Source organism: Vipera ursinii, assembly GCF_947247035.1.
Source record: "Vipera ursinii genome assembly, chromosome: 2".
Classification (NCBI taxonomy): Eukaryota; Metazoa; Chordata; class Lepidosauria; order Squamata; family Viperidae; genus Vipera; species Vipera ursinii.
The window spans coordinates 13,574,974-13,602,491 of NC_139513.1; the positions used below are offsets into that span (position 1 = coordinate 13,574,974).

The 27,518-nt window shown below is 45.5% G+C and overlaps 1 protein-coding gene across 1 annotated transcript in view; it reads right to left on the bottom strand.

Moving 5' to 3' along the window:
- Positions 1-1,703: 1,703 nt before the first annotated feature.
- LOC310636857 (uncharacterized protein) overlaps positions 1,704-27,518 on the bottom strand; it is a 40,742-nt gene continuing 14,927 nt past the window's right edge. The window contains exons 2-4 of the mRNA XM_083356967.1: positions 10,679-11,395; positions 7,190-7,313; positions 1,704-3,471 (exon numbers count right to left, since the gene is read on the bottom strand). Of these exons, the coding sequence (XP_083213093.1) occupies positions 2,225-3,471; positions 7,190-7,313; positions 10,679-11,374 (2,067 nt within the window). The 5' untranslated portion in view covers positions 11,375-11,395 and the 3' untranslated portion in view covers positions 1,704-2,224. The remainder of the gene's footprint in view (positions 3,472-7,189; positions 7,314-10,678; positions 11,396-27,518) is intronic.

Consider the following 27,518-nt stretch of genomic DNA (forward strand, 5'->3'; position numbering starts at 1 on the left):
TGTTGTTAGTTGCAAAGTCGTGTCCCCATGGACCCCATCGCGACCCCATGGACAACGTTCATCCAGGCCTTCCTGTCCTCTACCATCTTCTGGAGCCCATTTAAGCTCAGGCCTACTGCTTCAGTGACTCCATCCAGCCACCTCATTCTCTGTCGTCCCTTTCTTCTCTTTGCCCTCAACCTTTCCCAGCATTAGGCTCTTCTCCAGTGAGTCCTTCCTTCTCATTAGGTGGCCAATTGCAATGCTGATGGGAGAGCAAGGGTGGGCAACTATGGCCCCTTTATGACCTGTGGACTTCAACTTCCAGAATTCCTGAGCCAACATGTCTGGCTCAGGAAATCTGGGAGTTGAAGTCCACAGGTCATAAAAAGGCCATTGTTCCTTCTCAGAGCAGCTAGTCTGGGCAGTTACAAAAGCCCAACTATCCTAGCAGTACTCCTGAACTGGGCTCAGTTTGCACAACAAACTAGATTAAGCTACAGACATCCTCAACTTACAACTGGTCGCTTAGCAACAAGTTAAGACAGACCTACATTGTGACTACTGACAACCCGGATTCAAAGTGCTGATGGTTGCTTCCCCCCTGCAGTCATGTGACCAAACATTGGGAACTTGGCAACATGGGTCACATTTACAGCTATTTGTACTGTCCCACAGTCATGTCACCATGTTTTGCACCAGTTATGACAAAAATTGGCATTTGCTTCCAGTTTTCGGCAAAACAGGGCCCACTGGATTGCTTGAAGTCCACAATGTTTGCTGAACTACCATGGCATTTACTTTATGACTGTAGCATAGGACTGCTGCAAAAAGGCCATACAATTGTTTTACAATCATCATGGTTTATGAAAGGGCCTCCAACCTTGGTAATTTTATGACTGGTGGACTTCAGCTAGCTAGCTGAGGAATTCTGGGAGTCATAAAGGTGCCAAGGTAGGGGACTCCTGATTTATGACCATGATGGGCAGGCTCCATTATGGTTGTAAGTCAAGGACTACCTGTAAATCTCTCCTTGTCTTGGAAAGCTGAGTGAACTGGGCCACCTCATTAAGCCATAGTTATTTGTTTAGTGTGTTAGATGAATAACACCGAGCAATTGTGCTTTGTCAACCTGAAGTTAGGGTTTAGCCCACTGTTTTTCAATCTCAACAACTTTTAAGATGTGTGGACCTCAACACTCAGAATTCTCCAGCCAGTATCGCCATCGCTAACAATTCTGGGAGTTAAGGTCCACACATCTTGAAAGTTGCCAAGGCTGAGAAACATTGGTTTAGAGTGTTATATCAACCCAGCCTTGAGGTTTTCTCTGTATCTAGTCGGGCCACGTTTCACAAACTGCAGGGTTTTTTTGGCAGAAAAGGGGGAATCACTTGAGAACGTTGTGCTCAGAGGTATAAAATGTACACAGGTTAAGTATTTCCTACATCTTTTACAATATTCAGAGCAGTGACTACTCAGGGACGTTTTAGGTTCTCTCTGATAGAAAAAACAGGGACAAAATTTCTTGAGGGAAGGCAGGCAGGCAGGCAGAAAGACACAAGGTCTGGAAAAATCTCTTCCAATTGTCAAATTTCCCCTTATCTCGGAGATGGGCAATTATGGGCTCTTTACGACCTGCGGACTTCATCTCCCAGAATTCCTGAGCCAGCATGGCTGGCTCAGGAATTCTGGGAGTTGAAGTCCGCAGGTCGTAAAGGGGCCGTAGTTGCCCATCCCACTCTATCTTATAGCAAGGCTGGTTCACACTATCAGACGGTGAGGCTGGCAGAGCTGTCACGTGGGACACTGTGAGACAGAGCTTTTTTTGAGTCAATGCTTTGGCCCCACCAGCTTGGTCAGTATCCTGCATACGTGGTGTTTACATCCATGGGCGATCCCTTCTGCCTCTTTCGGGAAGTAGAGAGCACTGTTCACGCAAGCCAAGCCTGTATCTTCTACATGGTGACGTGCGCGGAGATACATCATGGCCAGAATGCATGTCAGCTGGCCTTACCAAGAAAAACAGAAGGTAGATCTTGCAGGAACATCCCTGGGCCTATAAAAACAACAACAACAACAAAAAAAAACAACAACCCCAAAGTTCTTTTAAAACTTTTCAATGGGTGCATCGAGGAAATGGAACGGCCTTCAGAGCTACAGATGCTACGCCATCCCGGAGATATAGGATTCCCCGCTAGAGTCACATGGAAGCCAGCCCGGTGCCACATCGGCAATGCTTCCCGTTCTACGAGCATTGCAAAGGTTCCTCTCCCGTATGGACCCTTTTATGGCTTAGAAGGTGGGAGCTGGAGATAAAGCATTTCCCGCACTCTAAGCATTCGTAGGGTTTCTCCCCCGTGTGGACCCGTTTATGGCTGACGAGACGCGAGCTGGAAATGAAGCTTTTCCCGCACTCGGCGCATTCGAAGGGCTTCTCCCCCGTGTGAGTCCTCTTGTGTGTGATGAGGGAGGCCTTTTGCCTGAAGCTCTTGCCGCAACCTGAGCATATATATGGCTTCTCTCCTGTGTGGATCCGGCTGTGAGCCGTAAGGTTGGAACTCCGGCTGAAGTTCTTCCCGCAGTCGGGGCACTTGTACGGTTTCTCGCCTGTGTGCGTCCGCTTGTGATCCGTCAGGTGGGAGCTGCTGCCGAAACGCTTCCCGCACTCCAGGCACTCGTAGGGCTTCTCTCCCGTGTGCACCCGGATGTGGTTGATGATCTGGGAGCAGGCGCTGAAGCTCTTCCCGCACAGCGTGCACTCGTAGGGCTTCTCGCCCGTGTGCGTCCGCTTGTGGGTGATGAGGGAGGCCTTCTGGTTGAAGTTCTTCCCGCAGTAGGAGCAACTGTAGGGCTTCTCCCCCGTGTGGACCCTCTTGTGGGTGATGAGCTGGGAGCTGGTGCTGAAGCTCTTCCCGCATTCGGAGCACTCGTAGGGCTTCTCCCCCGTGTGCGTCCTCTCGTGGGTGATGAGGGAGGCTTTCTGGTTGAAGCTCTTGCCACAGACGGCACACTTGTGTGGCTTCTCGGGCATGTGGGTCTCCTCATGCCGCATCAGCTCGGAAGGGTGAGAGAACCACGTCTCGCAGACCGAGCACTTGTAGGGCTTCTCTCCGGTGTGGATCCTCTCGTGGATGATGAGGTGAGTTCTCTCATAGAAACTGGCCCCACAGAACGAGCACTTGTGGGGCTTCTCCATCGGCTGCATTTCCGGAGGGCCAAAGCTTTTGCAGGAACTTTCCCCCGAGTCGACGTGCCGGGGAATCCCCTCCTGGGAGGAGCTTTCCCGGGCGCCCCTGCTGCTCTCCTCAAAGCGTTTGGTCACCTTTCCGGGATGGTTTTCGGAGTGACCTTCGGGATTCTCGTCCAACTCGGGGCCTTGGAAACCCTTCCCTGCTGCTCTTTCCAGGGACAACCCACCACTAATCGTCGGTTCGGGATGGTTGGACTGGAAAGGTTCCTCCTCCTCCTCCTCTTCCTGCACCTGCTCGTTCCCTGTGGTGACAGAAAACAGGTAAAAGTTAGGACAGTCTCTCCACCTTCACCAAATCTGGAAATCACAAAAGCTTTGCCCCCTCTTCGGCCTTCAGCAGCACGAGAACTCCTTGGAATCTGTAAAGGTAAATCAGGACCTTCTTACCATCTCTGGTGGACTTGCAAGAAAGCAAAAAAACAACAACAACAACAAAACTTTGGAGTAGGATTCACGTCTAGAGTACCGAAGATTCTTAAAGCGAATATACAGAATAAAACCAAGGACTTTTCTTTTTTAGGTTTAATGAACAAAGGACTTGGGGGGGGGGAGAAATAGGAACTTTGCTGTTGTATAGGCTGACAGCAGCAAGAGTGCTCCATGCGCAAAAAACGGAGAGATATTTTAATTCCACAATGGATGACTGGCTGGAAAAACTGATGGAATTAACAGAGGTGGCTAAATTAACTTCCCTAATCAAAGAAAAGAATACAGCTGTTTCCACTTGGAAACCGCTTCTGGACTTTGAACTTGAGATGGAAAAAAAACCCGAAACTCTTGACTTTGGGTTTTGCTGATTAGATACGTTTGTTGTTACAGAAATGACTAGGTCACGGGGCTAGGCAACCTTGGCTCTTTTATGACTGGTGGACTTCAACTCCCAGAATTCCTGAGCCAGCATGGCTCAGCTTGGAAACTCTTCCTTTCCCCCTCAGCATGGCTGGCTCAGGAATTCTGGGAGTTGAAGTCCACGAGTCATAAAAGAGACAAGGTTGCCTACCCTGGGCCGCTAGGTTATATAATTAAAAAGGTAAAGGCTCCCCCGCACATGCGTGCTAGTCGTTTCCGACTCTAGGGGCCAGTGCTCATCTCCGTTTCAAAGCCGAAGAGCCAGCGCTTGTCCGAGGACGTCTCCGTGGTCATGTGGCCGGCATGACTAGACGCCAAAGGCGCACGGAACGCTGTTACTTTCTCACCGTAGTGGTCCCTACTTTTCTACTTGCATTTTTACATGCTTTCGAACTGCTAGGTTGGCAGAAGCTGGGACAAGTAACAGGCGCTCGCTCACCCTGTTACATGGCACTCGGGATTCGACCCGCCAAGCTGCTGACCTTCTGATCGACAGGCTCAGCATCCTAACCCACTGAGCCACCGCGTCCCTTTTAGGATATATAATTACATAAAGGTAGAAAGTTGAGGCTGTAATGTTATTATCTTAATCTACTGCACTAAAAACCAGAGAAGGTCTACACTCTGGCAGTCTAAGTCCCAGCACCTTGTGGCAGAGTGAGCTCCCATCACTTGCCTCAGCTCCTGCTAATCTAGCAGTTCGAAAGGATGTAAACGAAAGTAGGTAAATAAGTACCATTTCGGTGGGAAGGTCAACAAGCGTTCCATGTTTCGCTGTACGCTTCATGCTGCAGCATGTTGCCATGCTGGCCATGTGACCGTGGAAACGTCTGCCTCAATAGCTTAAAAGAAATGGAGGTGAGCGCGTGCGTGCGCGCGCGCACACACACACACACACACACAAAGTCAGCTACGATTCACGGAGTAAAACCTGCAGGAACTCCTTTCACCATGCCAAAAAGGAGTCGGAAGTCACTGCTTTTCTTTTTCCTTCCCCTTTTCCCTACAGTTTTTCCTCATCCCCTTTTCCTCCCCTACTTTGCCACGATTCTCTTTTTTCTTTCTCTTTTATATTTTGGTAAACTAATAATAATAATAATAAAAAAACTGGAACTCGGAAAGAACTCCTTGGAATCTTCCTGGGGAGATACTCGCTAAGCGGACGTTTTGAAAAGAAAAACTTGGAAGCAAAGCCGGAGGACCACAAAGCAACCAGACCGCTTTGATTCCATCGACAAAAGGGCTTCTCTGCACAGGCCTTGGGACCGATTGCTGTTGAAGCAAGCTGGCTGAGGCCCACCTTGATGCTCTAATACTGAGGCAGAACCACATTCTTTGTGTTCTGTCCCAGCCTACTTGAGTCCTTGTTAAGTTCACGAGGAGAAACCCCTCTTCAAATCAAGCAGGCAGAAAGCGCAGGAAAAACCCAAACCCCTTTTATTACTCACAGACCTGAGGAAAAACAAACACAGTTCATCCCAACTTGATTCTTAACCCGAACGGTTGCCTTTGGCAACCGGCACCTCCCACCCCTTCCCTTTGATTATTCAGCTAAGGCGTGGCTTTCCTAATGCCTGCTCCTTTGCCTTTGGAGCCGCCCAACTGCATTCCTCTGTCCTGCTCTCTTAGCTTGCCGGCGCTTTCATACATCCTGGATATCACCCAGCTGTGAGGCATCACTGTCCCCCTCAGGCTCCCAGCACAGGTGTGTCTCAGCCTGAGGGTGAGTAGAGGGGCCAGGCTCCTCATCCGACTGTAAGTCTTGGAGCTTCTCAGAGCCTCCCTCTGACTCTGATGTCACTCCAGGCCCCTCCTCCTCCTCCTCTGAGTCCTCAGACTCAGCTGCTGTATCCACAGGCTGGCGAGGAATCCCAACACTTTGTTCCAGGACAATGCTTTGCCAATCAGAGCGACACCGCTCTAAGAGGCTAAGAGCCTTGCCTAAGGCTGGCTGTTGCTGATCCACCTGCTCCCTGTGTCTCTGAAATTCCTGCTCTCCAGAACGACGACCTTGAGGAATCAGAGAGGAATCAGAAGGGACCTTGAGAAGTCTGGGTGCCCCAACACTGGAGAAGAGATCGGACAGCGAATTTGTCTGAAATGCAATAGGGTTTCCTGCTTGCGAAGGGGGTTAGACTAGAACAGAGGTCCCCAATCCCCAGACCGTGGCCCTCTACCAAGCCCTGGCCTATATGCAACCGGGCCACGTGAACGGCAGAGTGGTGTGCATGTATGCACGCAAGCTCAACTCGCACGAGTGGCGGGCTGGCACGTGAGCTCGCAGCTTGCACACTGCAGCTCACCTGGCTGAGGGGGCAGAGGGGAACCAGGCCACATGAGTGGCGGGCCAGCATACGCGGCAAGCTCAACTAGTTGGGCTGCGTGTTCACGCCAGCATGCCGCTCGTATAAGTCACTTCAGCGGCCCGGTTCTCTCCCCCCCCCCGGCTGGGCTGCCAAGCCACAAAGGTTGGACTAGAAGAGGGGTCAGCAACCTTAAATACTCGAAGAGCCACTTGGGAGCCGTTTCCCAGAGGGAAAAAAAACACTGGGAGCCACAAAACGCGCGCACACGCGAGGGGGGGGGGAACTTGAAAAGTTTAAAAAGAAATAGAGGCTGCTGTGCATGAGTTCTCTCTCTCTCTCTCTCTCTCTCTCTCTCTCTCTCTCTCTCTCTCTCTCTCTCTCCCTCCCTCGCCTCTCTGATCTTCTGCTCCCCTGGCAAGCTGGCTTCACGCTCTTCTCGGACAATCTGACACACATTCTTACTGGGCTGGCTCTCCTGCCCTTGAGAGCTGCTGCTTTCTGCTTCTTCCTGTGGAGACGCAGCAAAGGCAGGGGCTCCGCCCAAGAAGCTTGTCGGCGAGCCGCGGGTTGCCAACCTTGTGGACTAGAAGATCTCTGAGGCCCCTTCCAACTCTGTTGTTCTGTTATTAGAGTGTCTGGGGAAGTTAAAAGGAGGAACATCTCAAATCCAACGGAGGCGCTTGCACTTCTGCCTGGGAACTCTGCCGGGACGATGGAAGAAGGAGGGGGGAAAAAGAGACCACCAAGAAACCATAGCAGAAAATAACTACGCCACCAACAAAACTGAGGGTTCAAGCTAACTTGCCTGACAAAGTGGCCTCCCAGTCATCCTCCTGCTTCTTTTCCAAAGGGAGCTGCACCTTCAGGACATGAGGTGAAGAATGGTCCGATTTGGGAGAATTAAACCCCTGCTCTAAAGTTCCTGAGACCTAAATGCAAAAACAAAGCAAAAATGCATTTGAATATATAGTTAGTATTGGAGAAACAGAGCGATCAGAGATCAGCCATTTACCTTTCTGCCTCCCAATCAAAATTGTTGAGAGTCTCAAACATCCGGTCATAAAAGATAAAACTGCTGCTCTTGAATGTGGAGGTTCTCTATTATGTTTTAAATTTGAACGAGTGGACCTTGTTGGAAATTTCTTGAAATTTCAAGAAGTTATAACAATGGACACTTGGGAAAAGATTTGGGTTAGAAATGTAAAATTTACACAGGCCCAAAACTTAAGAGAGAATTTTTATAAAATGTTTTATAGGTGGCACTTAGACCCTAAAAAATTAGCAAGCATGTATCCGAACTGCCAGCCCAAATGTTGGAGGTGTGACTGTGAGGATGCAATGTATTTTCATATATGGTGGACTTGCAAAAAGGTTAAAGCTTTTGGGATTAAAATTTGGTGGAACATGCAAAAGATATTTAAGAAAAGGATAAAGTTTTCTCCGCAACTGTTTTTACTGGGTATTATTACAGATACCACTGTTATAGATACAAAGCTGATGTTGAATCTAATTACGGCAGCGAGACTTTTAGTAGCGCAATATTGGAAGAAGGAAGAACTGCCGACTATAGAAGAGTGGACTTTGAAAGTTTCCAATTTGGCGGAAATGGCAAAGATCTCAGCATATTTGAAAGATCAATCGCAACAGAGATATATTGTGGAATGGAGAAGATGGATTGAATATATTCAGAATAAATATGGGACTAAAAAGTTTCATTTAGCATTTGAATAAGTAGTGGATTTCTATGACGTATAATTAGTTAGTAGTTATTTCGTTAATATTATGACTATGGAGAGTTAAAGTGCGATAGAATTTAATGTTTTATTTTTGTTGTTAGCATATTTTAGATTATGCTTGTTTGTATTATTATACCCTGTATTCAGCTCTGGGAAGTCGGGGAGGGGGGGAGGGGAGGGGAGGGTTGGGGAGAGGGGAGGGGGAAGTTTTTTTGTATTCAAAAATGTATTGTAAAACTTTTCAATTAAAAAAAAACCTTGTTGGCTAGAGATCAGCCTAGTCTCTGCTGTAGCAACCGGAATGTGTTTATGATTCCAGATTTTCTGTATCCATCAGCAGGCCAAGCCTCTGAATTTTGATCACACGACCATGGGGATGATGCAAAGGGCGTAAGTGTGAAATACGATCGTAAGTCACATTTTTCAGTGCCGTTGTAACTTTGAACAGTCACTAAATGAATGGTGGTAAGTCGAGGACTACCTGTGTTAACTGTTCTGATAAAACACAAAGGACATGGAAAACCTTAAAGCTTCATGGAGGCATATCAACCCTTCGAGGTAGGCCAGGCAGGAAACTCATACTACAAACACTGACACTATTTTTATTGTAATGTTATAGTAACAGAATCTTCCAAATCTGAAAGCACGTTTCTAAAGGACTGGGGGATGGGGTCGTCCTGAGATCCTTTCTCCACCCCACCCACCACCCGCTTTCCTTCTGTGGGCTGAGAGATCTCTTGTCCAGGCTGCAGCTCCTCCTCCCAAGGTGATTCTCACAGTCCATAGCAAGACAGCCTTACACTTAAAATTGGGCATGTCTGGTTTAGTGAAGAGAAGGACTCGGGGCGACACGATAGCCGTGTTCCAATATCCCAGGGGTTGCTACTAAGAGGAGGGAGTCAAGCTATTCTCCAAAGCACCCGAAGGCAGGACAAGAAGCAACGGATGGAAACTAACCAAGGAGAGAAGCAACCTAGAACTAAGGAGAAATTTCCTGACAGTTAGAACAATTAACCAGTGGAACGACCTGCCTCCAGAAGTGGTGAATGCTCCAACACTGGAAGTTTTTAAGAAGAGACAGGACAGCCATTTGTCCGAAATGGTATAGGGTTTGAGCAGGCGATTGGACTAGATGACCTCCAGGGTCCCTTCCTACTCTATTATCCTATCCTACCCTACCCTACCCTGTATGAGGTCTCCTGCTTGTGGAGGGGGTTATTATTATTATTATTATTATTATTATTATTATTATTATTATTATTATTATTATTATTATTATTATTAATTAAATTTCTATACCGCCCTTCTCCCAAAGGACTCAGGGCGGTGTACAGGGCAATAAAACACAACATACAAAAATTAAAAATAAATTAAATTAATTTAGCCCCAACAATAAATGGTTAAAAATAAACCCAAACCCTTAGTCCAGGCCAGCCTGATCAAACAACCAAGTCTTCTGGTCATGGCAGAAAGAGCAAAGGTCGGGAGCCATCCGGAGCTCAACAGGCAGTTGATTCCAAAGGGCAGGCGTGCCCACAGAGAATGCTCTCCCCCTGGGGGCCGCCAGCCGGCAATCCCTGACCGACGGCACCCGGAGGAGGCCCTCTCTGTGGGAACGCACAGGACGAAGGGAAGTTGACGCCGGCAGCAGGTGCTCCCATAGGTAATCCGGACCCATGCCATTTAGGGCTTTATAGGTCATCACCAGCACCTTGAATCTCACCCGGAGGGCAACCGGAAGCCAATGCAGCTCGCGGAGTAGAGGTGTTACATGGGAGTATCGGGAAACCCCCATCACAACTCGCGCGGCCGCATTCTGCACCAGTTGAAGCCTCCGCGTGGTCCTCAAGGGCAGCCCCATGTAGAGAGCATTGCAGTAGTCTATCCGAGAGGTCACGAGCGCATGAGTGACTGTACGCAGGGTTACACTACAAGACCTCCAAGTCTCTTCCAGCTCTATTCTATCCTATTCTGAATGGTATAGGGTCTCCTGCCTGAGGAGGGGGATGGACTAGAACATCTCAAGGTCCCTTCCTACTCTATTATTCTATTTCTATTTCTATTATTTCTTTCTATTCTATTCTGAAATGCCATGACTTTGTCTCTACTGTAATCTATACAGGTAGTCCTCAACCTGTGGCCACAATTAAGCCCAAAATTTTGCCAAGCAAGACAGTTGTTCAGTGAGTTTTGCCCCATTGTACAACCTTCCTTTGCCACAGTTGTTAAATGCATAATAACACAGCTGTTAAGTGAAGACGGCTTCCCAACTGACGTGGCTTGTCTGAAGGTCACAAAAGGTGATCGCATGTCCCCGCAACCTTCATAAATATGAGACATTTGCCAAGGCTCCGAATTTTGATCACATGACCACGGGGAATGCTGCAATGGTTGTTAAGTGTGAAAAAGGGTCATAGATCACTTTTTTCCCGGCACCCTTGTAACTCCGAACAGTCCCTAAATGAAGGGGTTGTAAGCCGAGGACAAATTGAAATTAAGCAAGGCACCCTTTTTTACAGGATCACAGCTGCCAACTCCCAAGGCCCATGCTTACTCACCTTCTGCTCCGGCTCCTCGGAGTCTTGCAAGAAACGTTCAGCCAGGGCAACAGCCCGCGTGCAGGTCTCCGGCCCCTGCTCCCGGATCCAGCTTTGCATCTCGGGGGGCAGGACGGTCATGAACTGCTCCAGGATCAGCGACTCCAGGATCTGCTCCTTGGTGTGGGTCTCCGGCCTGAGCCATTGATGGCACAGCTCCCAGAGCTGGTTACAAACCTCCCGGGGCCCTTCGGCTTCCTCGTAGCAGAAAAGACGGAACCGTTGTCTCCGCACCTCCACGTGGACGGGATCCTCGTCCAGGACCTCTTCCTTCACCTTCACGGGCGAATCCTGGCCGCTCCCGTAGGGCTTACTGTCACCCAGTGTGGTTTCAGATACGCACTCTACTTTCGGCCACTGGTTTTTTTCTTCTTCTCCTCTCTTGAAGGAGGTTGGGCAATACTTGGGGTCTTCCCCTAACATGTAGTGAGGGGAGCGGGGGTTCCTCCACCCCGAACGGGAGGGCTGCATGGTTTTCAAGAAGTCTTGTAATTGGTTTTCCCAGCATTGGTCCTCAGGCTCCTGCTTAAACTGCTGGGGGGGCACAGCCCCCTCCAGCAACTCCCCGGTGGCCCCGACCTGAACAACGTGGAGGTCTGGTGCTTTGCCTTCCAAACCTTCCTGGGATTCAGCTCCAGCAGCTTCCTGTTCCTCCATTTGGGTTTCTGGATCCAGCTCCTGCATTGAAAATGAAAAATCGGGTTACCTCAATACCAAACAGGGATCTAAGACCCCACCCCAAAACTGACCGCAAGGAGAGCGCCAAGTAAATTAAGTGTGCAAAAAAAAAAAAAGAGTCCTGGGGGTCTTAACCGGAGTTTTATTAAGTCTCACTTCTCCAGACATGTGAGACAGGGCAACATCCAAATTTCCCAGTTGGAATACAATTCTGGCACTTGTGGGTTGCAATACATCTGGGGAAGACAGATGTTATCCAAGTTTGTAGACATTCGGGAATTGTAGGAAAGCTAGAAATCTGAACTGATGGTGAAAGGGGAGCAACTGACCCAGAGGCTTTTATTTTAAAGACAGCTGGATTTTCTGATCTTTATTTAAACCGTTTCGCTTCTCATCCAAGAGGCTTCTTCAGTTCAAACAGGTGACAAGAAGGTGGCAAGCAAGAGAGAGAAAGCGGAACTATTTAACTAGTTTTTTTGCATCTGTCTTTACGCAAAGGGAAAAACAGCCCAACCTATCAAAAACAGTACCCTAAAAAACAGAATAGAAACACAAGTTAAGATAGGCAAGAAAATGGTAAGTGAGCACCTGTCCAGCCTAAGGTAAAGGTAAAGGTTCCCCCGCACATGCGTGCTAGTCGTTTCCAACTCTAGGGGCCGGTGCTCATCTCCGTTTCAAAGCCGAAGAGCCAGCGCTTGTTCGAGGACGTCTCCGTGGTCATGTGGCCGGCATGACTAGATGCCAAAGGCACACGGAACGCTGTTACCTTCCCACCGTAGTGGTCCCTATTTTTCTGCTTGCATTTTTACGTGCTTTTGAACTGGGACGAGTAACAGGCGCTCAGTCTGCTACGCGGCACTCGGGATTCGACCCGCCAAACTGCCGACCTTCTGATCGACAAGCTCAGCGTCCTAACCCACTGAGCCACCGCCTAGACGAGTTCAAATCACCAGGACCAGATGGATTACACCCCGAGGTTCTCAAGGAACTGGCAGAACCACTGAACTGTATTTTTCAAAGATCCTGAAGCACTGGGGAACTACCAGAGGAAAGATAATCAAGTAACGAATCAGCAAACACCTAGAGGCAAACAAATTCATTACCAAAAGCCAACATGGGTTTGTCAAAAACAGATCGTCCCTAAAATCGAGTTGGACTTCTGTTGTGCAAGCAACTTAGACACGGCCTACGGTTGCCTTCTTTTGAGATGTAATTTCTTTGGCTTACTTTTCCTGGTTGTCTCCCATCCAATAATTAACCACATGCAACTCTTCTTAGGTATTTGGGGGGGGGATGAACCAAGTGCAGATAGTCCTTGTCTTATGATCACTATTGAGCCCAAAATTTCTGTTGCTGTGTGAGATATTTGTTAAATATTTGCAGGACTGCCGGGAACGACTTCCCATCGCCCAGTGCGCTCACACAGAGAGGGCCTCTTCAGGGTGCCGTTGGCTAGACAATGTCGGCTGGCAAACTCCAGGGGGGAGGGCCTTCTCTGTGGGAGCGCCAGCCCTGTGGAACCAACTTCCCCTTGAGCTTCGGACGGCCCCGGATCTCCAGTCCTTTCGCCGCGGCCTTAAAACATTCCTTTTCCCTCAGGCTGACCTGAACTGACGATAGGGATTTTTAAAATGTTTTTTTAATTTTAACTTATTAATTTTAATTATTTTATTGGGGCTGTTAGTTTATTCTTTTTAACTTTTACATTGTCGTATTTTTATTGTTGTTAGCCGCCCTGAGTCCTTCTCGGAGATAGGGCGGCATATAAGTCCCAAAAATAAATAAATAAATAAATAAATAAATAAATAAATAAATAAATAAATAAATAAATAAATAAATAAATAAATAAATGAGTTTTGCCCCATTTTACAACCTTTCTTGCCACAGTTCAGTGAATCACTGCAGCTGTTAAGTTAGCGACATGATTGTTAAGTGAATCTGGGCCTCCCCATTGACTTTGCTTGCCAGAAGGTCATAAAAGGGGATCACAAGACCCCAGGACACCACAACTGTCATAAATGTGAGCCGGATGCCAAGAGTCTGAATTTTGATCACTGCAAGAGTCACATGTGCCAAAAATGGTCATACGTCACTTTTTCCAGGGCTGTTGTAGCTTTGAACGGTCACCAAAGGAACCGTTGTAAGTCGAAGACTATCTGTAGCTTGACAACGGGTTTAAATTTTACATCATTTTTTTTCTTTTTAATTCAGGTCTAAGGGTGTTCTGATTCCTCGCCAGCCAGTGGATCCGGCAGCTGAGTCTGAGGAATCAGATGAGGAGGAGGAGCCTGAAGTGATATTAGAATCAGAGGAAGGCTCTGAGGAGCTCCAAGACTTACAGTCGGACGAGGAGCCTGGCCCCTCTACTCACGCTCAGGCTGAGACACAGCTGTGCTGGGAGCCTGAGTTGGACAGTGATGAAGAACAGTTGGGACAAATCCAGGATGCACGAAAGCGCCAGCAAGAGAAGTGAGTAGGACAGAGGAATGCAATGGGGCGGCTCCAAAGGCAAAGGAGAAGGCATGAGGAAGCCACGCCTTGGCTGAATTATAAAAGGGAAGGTGTGGGAGGTGCTCAAACCGTTCGTGTTGAGGATCGAGTTTCTGTGGACTGTGTTTGTTTGCCTTGGACATTGACTCAGGTCTGTGAGAATAAAAGGGGTTGTTTTTTTCTTGCGGTTCCTGCCTGTTTCTTGGAAGAGGGGTTTCTCCTTGCGAGCATAACAAGGACTCACGTAGGCTGGGACAGAACAAAGGGTCCCATTTTGGCTTTGGAGAGAAGCAGGCTTAGAAAGGAGAGCAAGGCAGGGACAAGCGCCAAATATGGATACGGTTGAATTTTAATCTTACTAAAATTCTCATTGGATTAATCTCCTTGAGTCGCATGCTCTTTTTTTTTCTTTCCAACACATTCAGAATTATCCCTGTTGCAGGTAGTCCTCTACTTATGACCATTCATTTAGTGACTGGTGCTGAAATAAGTAACGTATGATCGGACTTTGCATTTGTAACTGTCACATGATGCTTCCCTTACGGACTGAACCATTTTCCTCTGCTAACTTTGGTGGATGGATGCTGGCCGGGAAGGTGGCAAATGGCGACCCTGGGACACTGCAGCCGTCATAAATACAAACCAGTTGCCAAGCGTCTGAAATTTGATCTCTTGACCATGGGCATGCTGCAATGGTCATAAGGACCAGTTGTAAGTCATTTTTTCAGTGCCACTGTAACCTTGAATACAGTAGTGGCCAAAATTGTGGTATCAATCCATGTATCTCCTTAAAATGTAAGATGTTCTGAGTAGCGCAGTTTTTCATAGCTTGGCTTGAGTTATTGCAGGAAGCTGCAACTTCTTGATGTATTTGGCAAAGTTTTTGGACATAGTTCCCAGTGTCCCGATGACAACGGGTATCACTGTTACACGTTTCATCCATAATCACCCAGTTTCGATGGCCAGGTTGCGGTATTTCATAATTTTTTCCAGTTCATTTTCTTTGACTCTGGCATCTCCTGGTACAACGATATCAATCAACTGTACGCTTCGGTTCTCTACGACTGCGATATCTGGCGTGTTGTGTTCCAAATGGCGATCTGTCATTATTATTATTATTATTATTATTATTATTATTATTATTATTATTATTATTATTATTATTATTATTATTATTTTAATTCCATTTATATCCCGCCCTTCTCCGAAGACTCAGGGTGGCTTACAAGCTTAGCAGTAGCCTTCATTCTATGTATATGCCTGCTTATTAGGGCTTAAACACACCCCCTAAGCGGCATTATTACAAAGTCAGCTTAATTGCCCCCAACAATCTGGGTCCTCATTTTACCTACCTCGGAAGGATGGAAGGCTGAGTCAACCTTGAGCCTGGTGGGATGCGAACCTGCACTAATTGCAGGCAGCTGGTGTTACTTAAGGAGGCGTTAGCCCACTGCTCCACCAAGGCTCTTATATTATTATTATTATTATTATTATTATTATTATTATTATTATTATTATTATTATTATTATTTCATCACACAGTGGTTTGGGGGCACTTGGTCTCTGAAAGGTTTGCCATCACTACCCTATACCATTTCAGACAAATGGCTGTCCAGTCTCTTCTTAAAAATTTCCGGTGTTGGACCATTCACCACTTCTGGAGGCAGATTGTTCCACTGGTTAATTGTTCTAACTGTCAGGAAGTTTCTCCTTAGTTCTAGGTTGCTTCTCTCCTTGACTAGTTTCCATCCGTTGCTTCTTGTCCTGCTTTCAGGCGCTTTGGAGAATAGCTTGACTCCCTCTTCTTTGTGGCAGCCCCTGAGATACTGGAACCCTGCTATCCTGTCACCCCTCGTCCTTCTCTTCATTCAGATAAGAACACCCAAACTACAGGTAAGTCCTCAATGCACAACAATTCATTTAGTGACCATCTGAAGTTACAATGGCACTGAAAAAGCGACTTTTAATTGCTTTTCACACTTACGACCGTGGCAGCATCCCCCTGGTCACGTGATCAAAATTCAGAAGCTTGGCAACAGATGTTTGCCGTGTCCCAAAGTCACATGATCCCCTTTGGCGACCGTCTAACAAGCAAAGTCAATGGGGGAAGCCCAGAGCCACTTAACCGTCCTGTGACTACTTTAACAAACTGTAGCAAGAAAGGTTGCAAAATGGGGCAAAATTCACTTAATAATTGTCTCACTTAACAACAGACATTTTGGTCATAAGCCAAGGGCTGCCTACATGCATTAATTTGTTGAAACTCTCACCTGCCTAGCATATTCTTTTTTTAAAAAAAAATGCTGTCCAGTTCTAAGATGGCGGCGCCTGGATTGGCTGCGACTGCATTGGCTCTCGAAGGTGAAAAGTTTGGGGAGGGATATTAAGGGATATGGGCCTTGGTGGAGCAGTGGGCTAATGCCTCCTTAAGTAACACCAGCTGCCTGCAATTAGTGCAGGTTCGCGTCCCACCAGGCTCAAGGTTGACTCAGCCTTCTATCCTTCCGAGGTAGGTAAAATGAGGACCCAGATTGTTGGGGGCAATTAAGTTGACTTTGTAATAATGCCGCTTGGGGTGTGTGTGAAAGCCCTAATAAGCAGGTATATACATAGAATGAAGGCTAGTGCTAAGCTTGTAAGCCGCCCTGAGTCTTCGGAGAAGGGCGGGATATAAATGGAATTAAAATAAATAAAATAAATGATGGGGAAGGTTTTGATGTGTTTGAGCAATGTGGTGGAACTAAGGCAACATACGACCGACAACCTTTGCTGGCATGGCGAGTTTCTAGCTGTTTCGGAACTGTTGGTGAGACCGTTAAAAGTCGTTGGCGCTGTTTGAAATTGTTCTGCCAGCAGCAAGATCTGACTGCTGGCCCAGCGACGGATTCTATTGCAAATCAGGGCTGTTTCCAAAGAAGGCAGAGGAGGAGAGGTCCCGGGGCTTATGGAAAGAAGGAACTGGATGAGGCTGTCGGCAGGCCCAGAGGAAGAGAGAGAGGCTTTTGGAGGAGTTGCTGGCGACGGCAGCGTGCTCCAGGGGAGAAAAGAAGCAAGGCCTCTTTAAGGAAAAAGTGGAAGAGACAGGATCAGAAAAAAGAAAGGAGGCGAGGTTATCGTGCAGGAATACAAGCTAATTTGAGGGCTAATCCACATGGAGCTCCATTTCCATCTGTCCTGTTTGCCATCGTTCGCTCCCTAGAGACTAAAATGGACGATCTGAAACTTGAGCTGGCCACGAACAAGGAGTGGATATCGGAGGTGGTGACCCTTTGAGAGCTGTATGCAACAAAATATCATTTTGATGTATGCCGATTGGTGTACATTCAAAGTGACAATAAAGTTGTTGTTGTTATTATTATTATTAATATTTCAGTAGAGGTAGTCCTCAACTTACAACAGTTCTTTTAGTGACCCTTCAAAGGTACAACGGCAATGAAAAAAAGTGACTTAACGACCATTTTTCACACTTGTGACCACTGCAGTATCCCCATGATCGAGTGATCAAAATTCAGACGCTTGGCAACTGACTCGCATTTATGACGGAAGCCGTGTCCCAGGGTCATGTGATCCCCTTTTGCAGGCTTCCGACAAGCAAAGTCAAGGGGGCAGCAAGATTCACTTAACAACCGTGTTGTTAACTTAACAACTGCAGTGATTCACTTAACAACTGTGGCAAGAAAGGTCGTATAATGGGGCAAAACTCACTTAACAAATTTCTCACTTAGCAACATACATGTTTGGGCTCAGTTGTGGTGGTAAGTTGAGGACTAGCTGTATGTACAGTATACTAGTGTTTTAAATTCTTTTTATCTATCCTAACATCATATGCTGTTTCCAAACATTTTTTTAAAGAAAATAAACTTGCTTTACTTTAAAAACAATGGCCAAATGCTCTGAAATTCTTCCCCCCCCCCAATAATCAGGCCTAAATTAAAACAAAACAAGAATTTTAAAGGATGTTAGATAACGTGGGCAGGGCAATCCGAGTAAGCAAGCTTTTTTTCTTTTCTTTTTTGATTAAGCATACTTACTATTGCAAGAATGTAGCTCTACTCTGGACGAGTGCCTTGTGCAGATCCCTAGAACCAAGGTCACATTGGAGCTTTCTCCAAAGGGGAGTTTCCTCCAATTCCTGCAGCCTATATCTACCCTGAGGTATAAAGCAAAGATGGATATGTAGGTGGCTGTCCAGCCAAAATTATTCTGCCAGATTTTTCTGTCTTCCGAGGTCCTGCCAAACAACTCATGTCATCAGGAAGTGGCCCATGGATTTAAACTACAAATTCTGGTTATCTGAATCTGCCCTACCAACTCAGAAACGACAGACTGTCCATGTGTCGCATTCTAGATCTTCAAAACCTGGCTATTTAACTTCCCCTCCATTGTTTCTCATCTCTGCAACTGGAACGTGGCCAGGATTTAGAGGATGTTTCTCAACGGTGGCCATTTGTTGGGACTTCAAATCCCAGAATTCCTCAGCCAACATGGCTGGCTGAGGAATTCTGGGAGTTGCAGTCCACCCATCTTCAGGTAGCCAAGGCTGAGAAACCCTGCTTTAGACTCCCCCTACGCTGCCTCTTCTGCTGCAAAAACTTTTGACATTCAGCTAGGGGACCCCAAAATCTGGGAAGATGTGCTGGGGACCCTTTCCTTAAGCACCCTCCTTCCTTTGGGTCCCCAATCCCGACTGTCCCTTTTTTCATGCTGGAATAAATGGAAGAGGCCACCTTAGTCATGCTCCATCTTAAAAGACATCAAGAGGAGGAGAAGAACAGCCACAGACCACAGGCTCGCTTCCCCAGGGAAGTCTCTCCACCCCCTTAACCTGGAGTCCCAAGGACACCACAGCCCACCCACCGAGGCCTTGTGCCCTAGGAGTCCCTTTGCAGGCAAAGGAGCTGTGCAGCGACCATGAAAAGCGCACCCACCAGCTGTCGGGTCAGCAGCTGGGCATTCACAATTCCCAGCCCAGTCGCAGGGCCAGTCCATTGCAGCAAAGCAACAGAGCATCTTGAGAGGCATCTTAAGGACTAGTATATTTATTAGACCAGCGCCCTCAATCTATTCCTGTGCCATCTAACGGCACAGCGAAAGTTTGTCCATGGTCTTGGCACCCCGTTCCCTCCAGCCTTGCTTCCTCCATCTCTCCCTTGCCCTCCCCCCAGCACTGGGTTCCCCCTCCCCTTTTTTTTTTTTTTGCCTGCCCAAACTCACCCCCGCCTTGCAGCCTTTGTGTCTGCTGCAGCTCTTTGATGGCTCCCAGATTGGGGACCAAGAAGCAAAAGGCAGTTTCTCATGTCACTGGAGGCAAGAGGCGGGGCGGGAAGGGGAGGAGAAGGGGAGGAGAAGGGGAGGCCGCCCACCCCCCCCACCCGCCTCCCTTCCCAGTTGTGAATCAAATTTCCATTGCTTTTCTAGGAAGCAGAACTTGCTCAACTTAACCCTTCAGCAAATCCGAAAGGTCGGACTCAAACTCATCCCTGCGAGGTTAGAGACGACCCAGAAACCGGGAGCCAAATTTGTCCATCCCACTTTTTTTTTTAAACGCAGAACTGCCCAGGGGCAGGCTGGCCAGGGATGATGGATGTTGTAGCCCAAGCTACCTCAGGGTGGAGCGAGGAGGGGTGGTTAATTTATATACATTTTACCAAGCTTACCCACAAGCTGTACAAGCAGCGAGCGGCGCGCGTTGGTTGATGGATGAGACGCCGGGGCAAAAAAGTGCTGTATTGATTCATTTATCCTGTGCCCATGAAATATAGATGAGCCTGGCATTTGCCAGCTGAGCGACCAGGAAAGATAACAAGCAAAATCAAAGCACAATGAAAACCATGATTAAAAAGACTTTAATCTCCTGAATGTGAAATGATAATCTGTTCCTTCCTTTTTTTTTCTTTCTTTCTTTCCCCATTCCCCTTTCTCTTTCCATTTGTCTCTTTCCCTCCTTCCATCTTTTCTTCTTTTTCATTTTTAATTTCTTTACATTTGCGTGAAATGATAATCTTTCCTTTTCTTTTTCTTTCTTTCCTTTTTTCTTTCTCTTTCTCTTGTTTCTTCATTTCTTTTCTTTTCTTTTCCTTTCTCTTTCTCGCCCCACTCCCACAAAATGCACCATGTGCCCAAATACAAATTGGGAGATTGGGAGAATCTACAACAGGGGTGTCAAACTCAATTTCATTGAGGGCCGCATCAGCATTGCAGTTGCCCTCAAGGGGGCCGGGTGGGTGTGGCCAGGGTGGGCGTGGCCTACTGGGTGGGCATGGCTAGAGTGCGTATGGCCTACTGGGTGGGCGTGGCCAGCTCTACATCGTTCGCATCAAGGGTGCCTATGGGGGCCTGGGCAGGAGTGGGACAGATCTGAGGGTCTCTGGCAGGAGGGGGGGTCTCTGGGCCAGGGCCAAGGCAGTGGGGGCCGTTCCCTCACTGTTTCCAGGATGGCTTCGCGGGCCACATGAAACCACTTCACGGGCCAGATCCGGCCCCCGGGCCTTGTGTTTGACATGTCTGATCTACCATGTCTTACAGCCACATCTACCACTGTGGTTGTCATTATCTACCACTCCATTTTGTACAGTTCAAAAGTTTCCACTTCCTATGGTCCCCACGAACAACAACCTTGTGAGGTTTCCAAGAGCTAGCTTTCAAACCTCAGGGAAGACTAAGTAGCATTGTGTCCATACAAGCTCAAATATTCCTTCCTTCCTTCCTTCCTTCCTTCCTTCCTTCCTTTCCTTCCTTCCTTCCTTCACCTTACTGTCAGGTGAAATACAGGTTGTCCTTGACTTACAACCTCAATTGAACTCACAATTTTGGTTGCCAAGCAAAATGTGTTGAGTTTTGCCCCATTTTACGACCTTTCTTGCTACTAGCTCTTAACTGAATCACTGTAGTTGATAAATTAGTCTCCTGTTTCTTAAGTGAATCTGGATTCCCCATTGACTTTGTGTCAACGCTGCTAACATCAAATGTTACTGCTTGACAAGAGATGAAGAAGTAGCTGTTTCATATGTTAAAACTTGTGTATTGCTTTAAGACTAGTGTATTGCTTTAGTTTAAGGTTAGGAGGGGGGATGAGTAGGAATGCACCTTCAAGGCCATTTCTCTCACTAAGAAGATAAGGCTTTGGCAGGTCGTCTAATGGAAGGGAAACTGATTCTTTAAATTAATTGGAGAATATGATTAATGACAAAATTAGTAAGGTGGAGAATTGTGTTCTAATATATTGTGCAAGGGGCGGAGATTTCAGATTCCAGCTTCCTTCCAGCAAGCATTTGCCGGTGTATTAGGCTAATAAAGGACTTTTAAGGTAAACAATGCCTCAGAATCACTTGAAAAGCCCATAGGTCAGAAACTTGACACTTTGCTTGTCAGAAAGATTGTAAAAGGGGAATCACATGATCCCTGGGACCCTGCAGCTGTCGCAAATACATGCCAGTTGCCAAATGTCCAAGTTTTGATCCCATGACCATGGGGATGCTGTGTAAGTCTGAAAAATGGTCATAAGTTGCTTTTTTTCCAGTACTGTTGTAACTTTGAATGGTCACTGAATGAACTGTTGTAAGTCAAGGACTGCCTCTACAAGGCTGAACAGCCACTGGTCACACTAGGCCAGGGGTAGGCAACCTTGGTTCTTTTATGACTTCAACTCCCAGAATTCCTAAGCCAGCCATGCTGAGGGGAAAGGGTGAGGTTTCGAAGCTGAGCCATGCTGGCTCAGGAATTCTGGGAGTTGAAGTCCACGAGTCATAAAAGAGCCAAGGTTGTCTTCCCGTGCACTAGGCTTATAGGCAGACAGTCATGGTTCCGACTGATGGAACTCTTCAAAGAACTTTGAGGCACTGTTTACCTTAAAGGATCTTTATTTGAGTAGCATAGCATTGGCAGATACACCGTCGAAGCCCAAAACTGGGTTCCCCTCCCCTGAGCATATAGTATCAAAACACAATTCCCTCTTCCAATTTAACAGTCATAAATCACATTCTCCAATTAGTTTGAAATGCAGGCTTCCCCTCCAATTCTCCAGCCCGCCAATTCTTATCATCGAAATTTTGAAAAGTGAGATAATAAAGGCCCAGTGTAGCACAATACCAACAAAGAAGAAAAATAACAGCTCTCAAAAGAAACCAGCATGGCTGCATAAAGAACTCTCTGATAAACTGAAAGATAAAAAGGTATAAGAAGTGGAAAGAGGGGCAAATAACTAAGGCAGAATATCAGCAAATAGCCTGAGCCTGCAAAGATGAAGTGAGGGAAGCTAAGGCTCAAAGTGAACTAAGGCTTGCGACCAAAGTCAAAAATAACAACAACGAAAAGCTTCTTTCAACATGTAAAAAACAAGAAAGAAGTTAAGGAAATGATTGGTCCATTAGTGGGGGAAAGTGGCAAGAAGGTGACAAGCAACAAGGAGAAAGCAGAACTATTTAACTCGTTTTTTTGCATCTGTCTTTACACAAAGGGAAAAAAACAGTGCAACCTACCAAAAACAGTGCCATAAAAAACAGAATAGAAACGCAAGTTAAGATAGGCAGGAAAATGGTAAGTGAGCACCTGTCCAGCCTAGACAAATTCAAATCACCAGGACCAAACAGATTACACCCCAAGGTTCTCAAGGAACTGGCAGACGTGATCTCAGAACTACTGTACTATAATTTTCAAAGATCCTGGAGCACCGGGAAACTACTAGAGGACTGGAAAAGAGCTGATGTAGTTCCCATCTTCAAAAAAGGGGGAAAAATGGATCCAGGAAACTACAGACCTATCAGCCTGACCTCAATACCTGCACCACGACAACGATTTCCAAGGCTAAACCATGGCATAATAATAATAATAATAATAATAATAATAATAATAATAATAATAATAATAATAATAATAATAATAATAATAATAATAATAATAACAAGAAGAAGAAGAAGAAGAAGAAGAAGAAGAAGAAGAAGAAGAAGAAGAAGAAGAAGAAGAAGAAGAAGAAGAAGAAGAAGTTGGAAGGGACCTTGGAGGTCATCTAGTCCAACCCCCTGCTAAGGCAGGAAACCCTATACCATTTCAGACAAATGGCTGTCCAGTCTCTTCTTAAAAACCTCCATTGTTGGAGCATTCACCACCTCTGGAGGCAGGTTGTTCCACCGGTTAATTGTTCTAACTGTCAGGAAGTTTCTCCTTAGTTCTAGGTTGCTTCTCTCCTTGACTAGTTTCCATCCGTTGCTTCTTGTCCTGCCTTCAGGTGCTTTGGAGAATAGCTTGACTCCCTCTTCTTTGTGGCCAACCCCTGAGATATTGGAACACTGCTATCATGTCACCCCTCACCCTTCTCTTCCTTAAACTACACATACCCAATTCCAGCAACCGTTCCCTATATGTTTTAGCCTCCAGTCCCCCAATCATCTTTGTTGCTCTTCTCTGTACTCTTTCTAGAGTCTCAACATCTTTTTTACATCGTGGTGACCAAAACTGGATGCAGTATTCCAGGTGTGGCCTTACCAAGGCATTGTAAAGTGGTATTAGTACTTCACGTGATCTTGACGTGATCAGCACACGTCGTTCCATCCTAAAGTTGCTCAAGTTAAGAAACACTGATTTAAATTAGTGATAAAAATTATGATAAAATACAGGCAGTCCTCTACCTACGACCATAATTGAGCCCAAAGTTTATGTCGCCAAGGGAGACATTTGTTAAGTGAGTTTTGCCCCATTTTAGGACCTTTTTCTGCCACAGTTGCGAAGTGAATCCCTGCAGTCGTTAAATTAATAACACGGTTGTTAAGTGAATCTGGCTTCCCCATGGACTTTGCTAGTCAGAAGGGATCCAGGGACACTGCGACCCTCATAAATGTGAGTCGGTTGTCAAGTATCCGAAGGCAAATCACGTGACCATGGGGACGCTGCAATGGTCATAAGCCTGAAAAAGGTTGTTAAGTCACTTCTTTCAGTGCCGTTTTGAACTCTGAATGGTCACTAAGTGAGTAAGTCAACGTCTTGCAAAATGTGGAGGATGGGACATACAAACCTCACATTTCTGGGCTAGAATAAACTCGGGAAGGCCATCCACCATCTCTGCTCTGAGCTATTGAGATCTTGTTTGTCAGCTTCTGGCATTCTGCTTTTTCTGCTCCCTCCCCCTTTGCTAGTTTCCCCCCCCCCCTCCACTGAACTACATCCTGCCGCCTTCTTTGACTCCAGTCCTTTGCTTTGCTTGGTTTTTTGCAGATTTTATTGCTTTATGATTGATTGCTTTAATCTGTTTATTCACCGTTGCTGGCTCCTTTGGTTGGCTGTATAAGAAAAGCCAGGCACAGGACCATTAAATGAGAGAAATAAATAAAAGCCAGATTCCCTGCCCATTCTCTGGCCTCTTAGTCACCCACAACCAAATTACCACTCGGCTCGGACTCGTGATTTTGTTCATTTTGAATCACGTTTGTCTGCTGGCTTTGTGAGTGGGCAGCCCTGAAATCAGGTTTACGGCATTTCTGCCCATCGCTCAAAAATGCCCCAAATGCTAACCGGATAGCGAGAGGTGGATCTTTTCCAAAAGCTGATCCCTTCAGCTCAAATTTCATTCACTTACTTGGCCGTTTTTCTAGCCTGCCCCTGTTCAGAGACGCTGGGCAGCTTAACAAAGTAAAAACATCAAACAGCATTAAGACACACACAGGCAAAGACACACATACACACACAGCCCAAAATGGAGACCACACAAAAAAAAAATCAACTGAAAGCTCAGCACAGTAAAAAGATGTAGACTGTTTTATGAAAACTAGAAGGGGGGGCTAGGTAAACCTCTGGGCCTAGGGAATTTCAAAGCATGGAGGCACGGGGCAGAGGTCAAAAAAGTCAAAATGGATGCTGTACCAGCACATTCCAAGCCCTAGCTGGTAGTCCTGCCGGCAATATTTCTCAATGGAATGATTAAACCAAAAGGCAATTTCCAGTTCTTGCCATTTTATCAAGATGTTTAGAAACTTTAGAATTGTTTTCAATGATAGAAGTTTAATAAAGATAGGCCATCTCGCTATAATGATATCATTAGCAATTGGCACTGAAGACTACTGCTAAAATGTTTTCTCTTGGTTCTGGTGTCAGTATAGCTTTACGATCATAATCTGTGTAGTTTAGTATTTTATTTTTATTTATTTATTTTACAAACATGTAAGCCATCTGCAGGGGTCTTCAAACTTGGCCCTTTTATGACTTGCGGACTTCAACTCCCAGAATTCCTCAGCCAGCATGCCTGGCTGAGGAATTCTGGGAGTTGAAGTCCACAAGTCATAAAAGGGCCAAGTTTGAAGACCCCTGATCTAGAGTTACCTTATTGGGGGATAAAAATTTAATAAATAAAGAAAATAACATTATGGCAAGATATTGACAAAGTCTTATGCAGGAACCTCTGCTGAAATAGAAGGGAACAGGCCATGGAAAATTCACACTAAATCACCTCAAAAATATTTTAAACTAAAAACGCAGGACAGTTTGGTACACACACACACACACACACACACACACACACACACCGCAATTATGTCCGACACCATTTTTTTAAAACAAACAAACAAACAAACAAATGCATCTATCTCAAATAGGAAAACAATGGAACATCTCAGCAGGCAGCTCTTCCCATCAGCCATTATTACTACGCCCACTGGAGCCCATGCTCCACAGCCAGCCAAACGTGGCCCACTGCCTCGCTATATGACTTGGCCAAGATTTCTAGCAAACTTCCTTCTCTCAATTTTTCTTTTCAAAGGAAGATACCAGAATCTGATCATCCTTTTTTTTTAATCTGTCCGAACCTTTAGGATTATCATTATTTCCTGAGGTTTAGGTTGTCATATTGCCTTTTACCGCAATCAATCAGCTTCCCTTCACCGGCCATTTTCAACATACTGGCTATCTAGAACTTAAATGCAGATTCACCATACAAACCAATTCTGTTTATAGCCTCAAGAGATATAGGGATAGGTATATCTATGGTGGGTCTAAATAGAGACCCATTTCTTCCCCCCCCCTTGCCCCAAGAAATGCAACTGGGGGGGATTTTGGATCACTCTCCGTCTCACGTACATAAAATCAAAAGCCATATGGCTTGGTGCATTTATGTCTGCTGTCCCAATTCTTTATGGCTGTGCTTAACAAAGAGCTGGAGACAGACTGCTTTTATTAATCTAATAAAAGGACCAACTGAGTAATTGCAACATACAGAGTGCTCCCCCAACCAGGCACATACTACACTCATCAGCCAAACCATCAAAAAGCCAGTCAGAAAACCAAAAGATAGTTTTTAAAATGCTTTCTTCCAGGAAAAAAAATGGCACAGTTAGCTTGCCTTCAGAGGTTCTGGATGCTTCATCACCGGAGGTTTTTTTAGAAGAGAGTGGAGAACCACTTGTCTGAGATGGTAGGTTCTCCTGCTTGAGCAGGGGGCTAGACTAGAAGACCTCTAGGGTCCCTTCCAGATTCTATTCTATTCTATTCTATTCTATTCTATTCTATTCTATTCTATTCTATTCTATTCTATTCTATTCTATTCTATCCTTCTGTTATTCTATTCTATTCTATTCTATTCTATTCTATTCTTCTGTTATTCTATTCTATTCTATTCTAATTCCTATTATTCTATTCTATTCTATTCTATTCTTCTGTTATTCTATTCTATTCTATTCTAACTCCTATTATTCTATTCTATTCTATTCTATTCTATTCTATTCTATTCTATTCTTCTGTTATTCTATTCTATTCTATTCTATTCTAATTCCTATTATTCTATTCTATTCTATTCTATTCTATTCTATTCTATTCTATTCTAACTCCTATTATTCTATTCTATTCTATTCTATTCTATTCTATTCTATTCTATTCTATTCTATTCTATTCTATTCTATTCTATTCTATTCTATTCTTCTGTTATTCTATTCTATTCTATTCTAATTCCTATTATTCTATTCTATTCTATTCTATTCTATTCTATTCTATTCTATTCTATTCTATTCTATTCTATTCTATTCTATTCTATTCTATTGCATGAGCAAGGTTGATTATAGGAATCCGGCAGATTCTACTGGAATATATCTCTGAATACATAAGCGAGAACAAATGATAAGTAAAAAAAAATACAACTTGAATTGAACTAATAAATTTAGATTTAGATTTTATTAGATTTATATACCGCCCTTTCCCGAAGGACTCAGGGCGGTTTACAGGGCATTATAAGTCAGCTGCCAGTGGAGCTGAGGACTGCCCCCGACCTCCGTTCATTCTGCCGGGACCTGAAGACCTGGCTCTTCGAGCTCTCTGGCCCAGGCTGAGGATTAATCTTATTTTAACTGGGGTTTTATTTATACAGGGACAAATGTAATTTTTTAAAACTTGTTTTTAACTTTTGTATCTGGTTTTTAATTACCCTGTAAACCGCCCTGAGTCCTTCGGGAAAGGGCGGTATATAAATGTAATGAAATAAATAAATAAGTAAGTAAGTAAGTAAGTAAGTCAGTCAAATCCATCTGTCCAGGATTTTTGACTGCCTCGATTAATAGTGCCAAACATCTTCTGTAGGTAAAGCAGACAGAGAACTCCTGAACTAGAGTCCTGAAAGGACTATTAACATTTTCAGAATAACTCCATGAGGCAGTTCAGACTG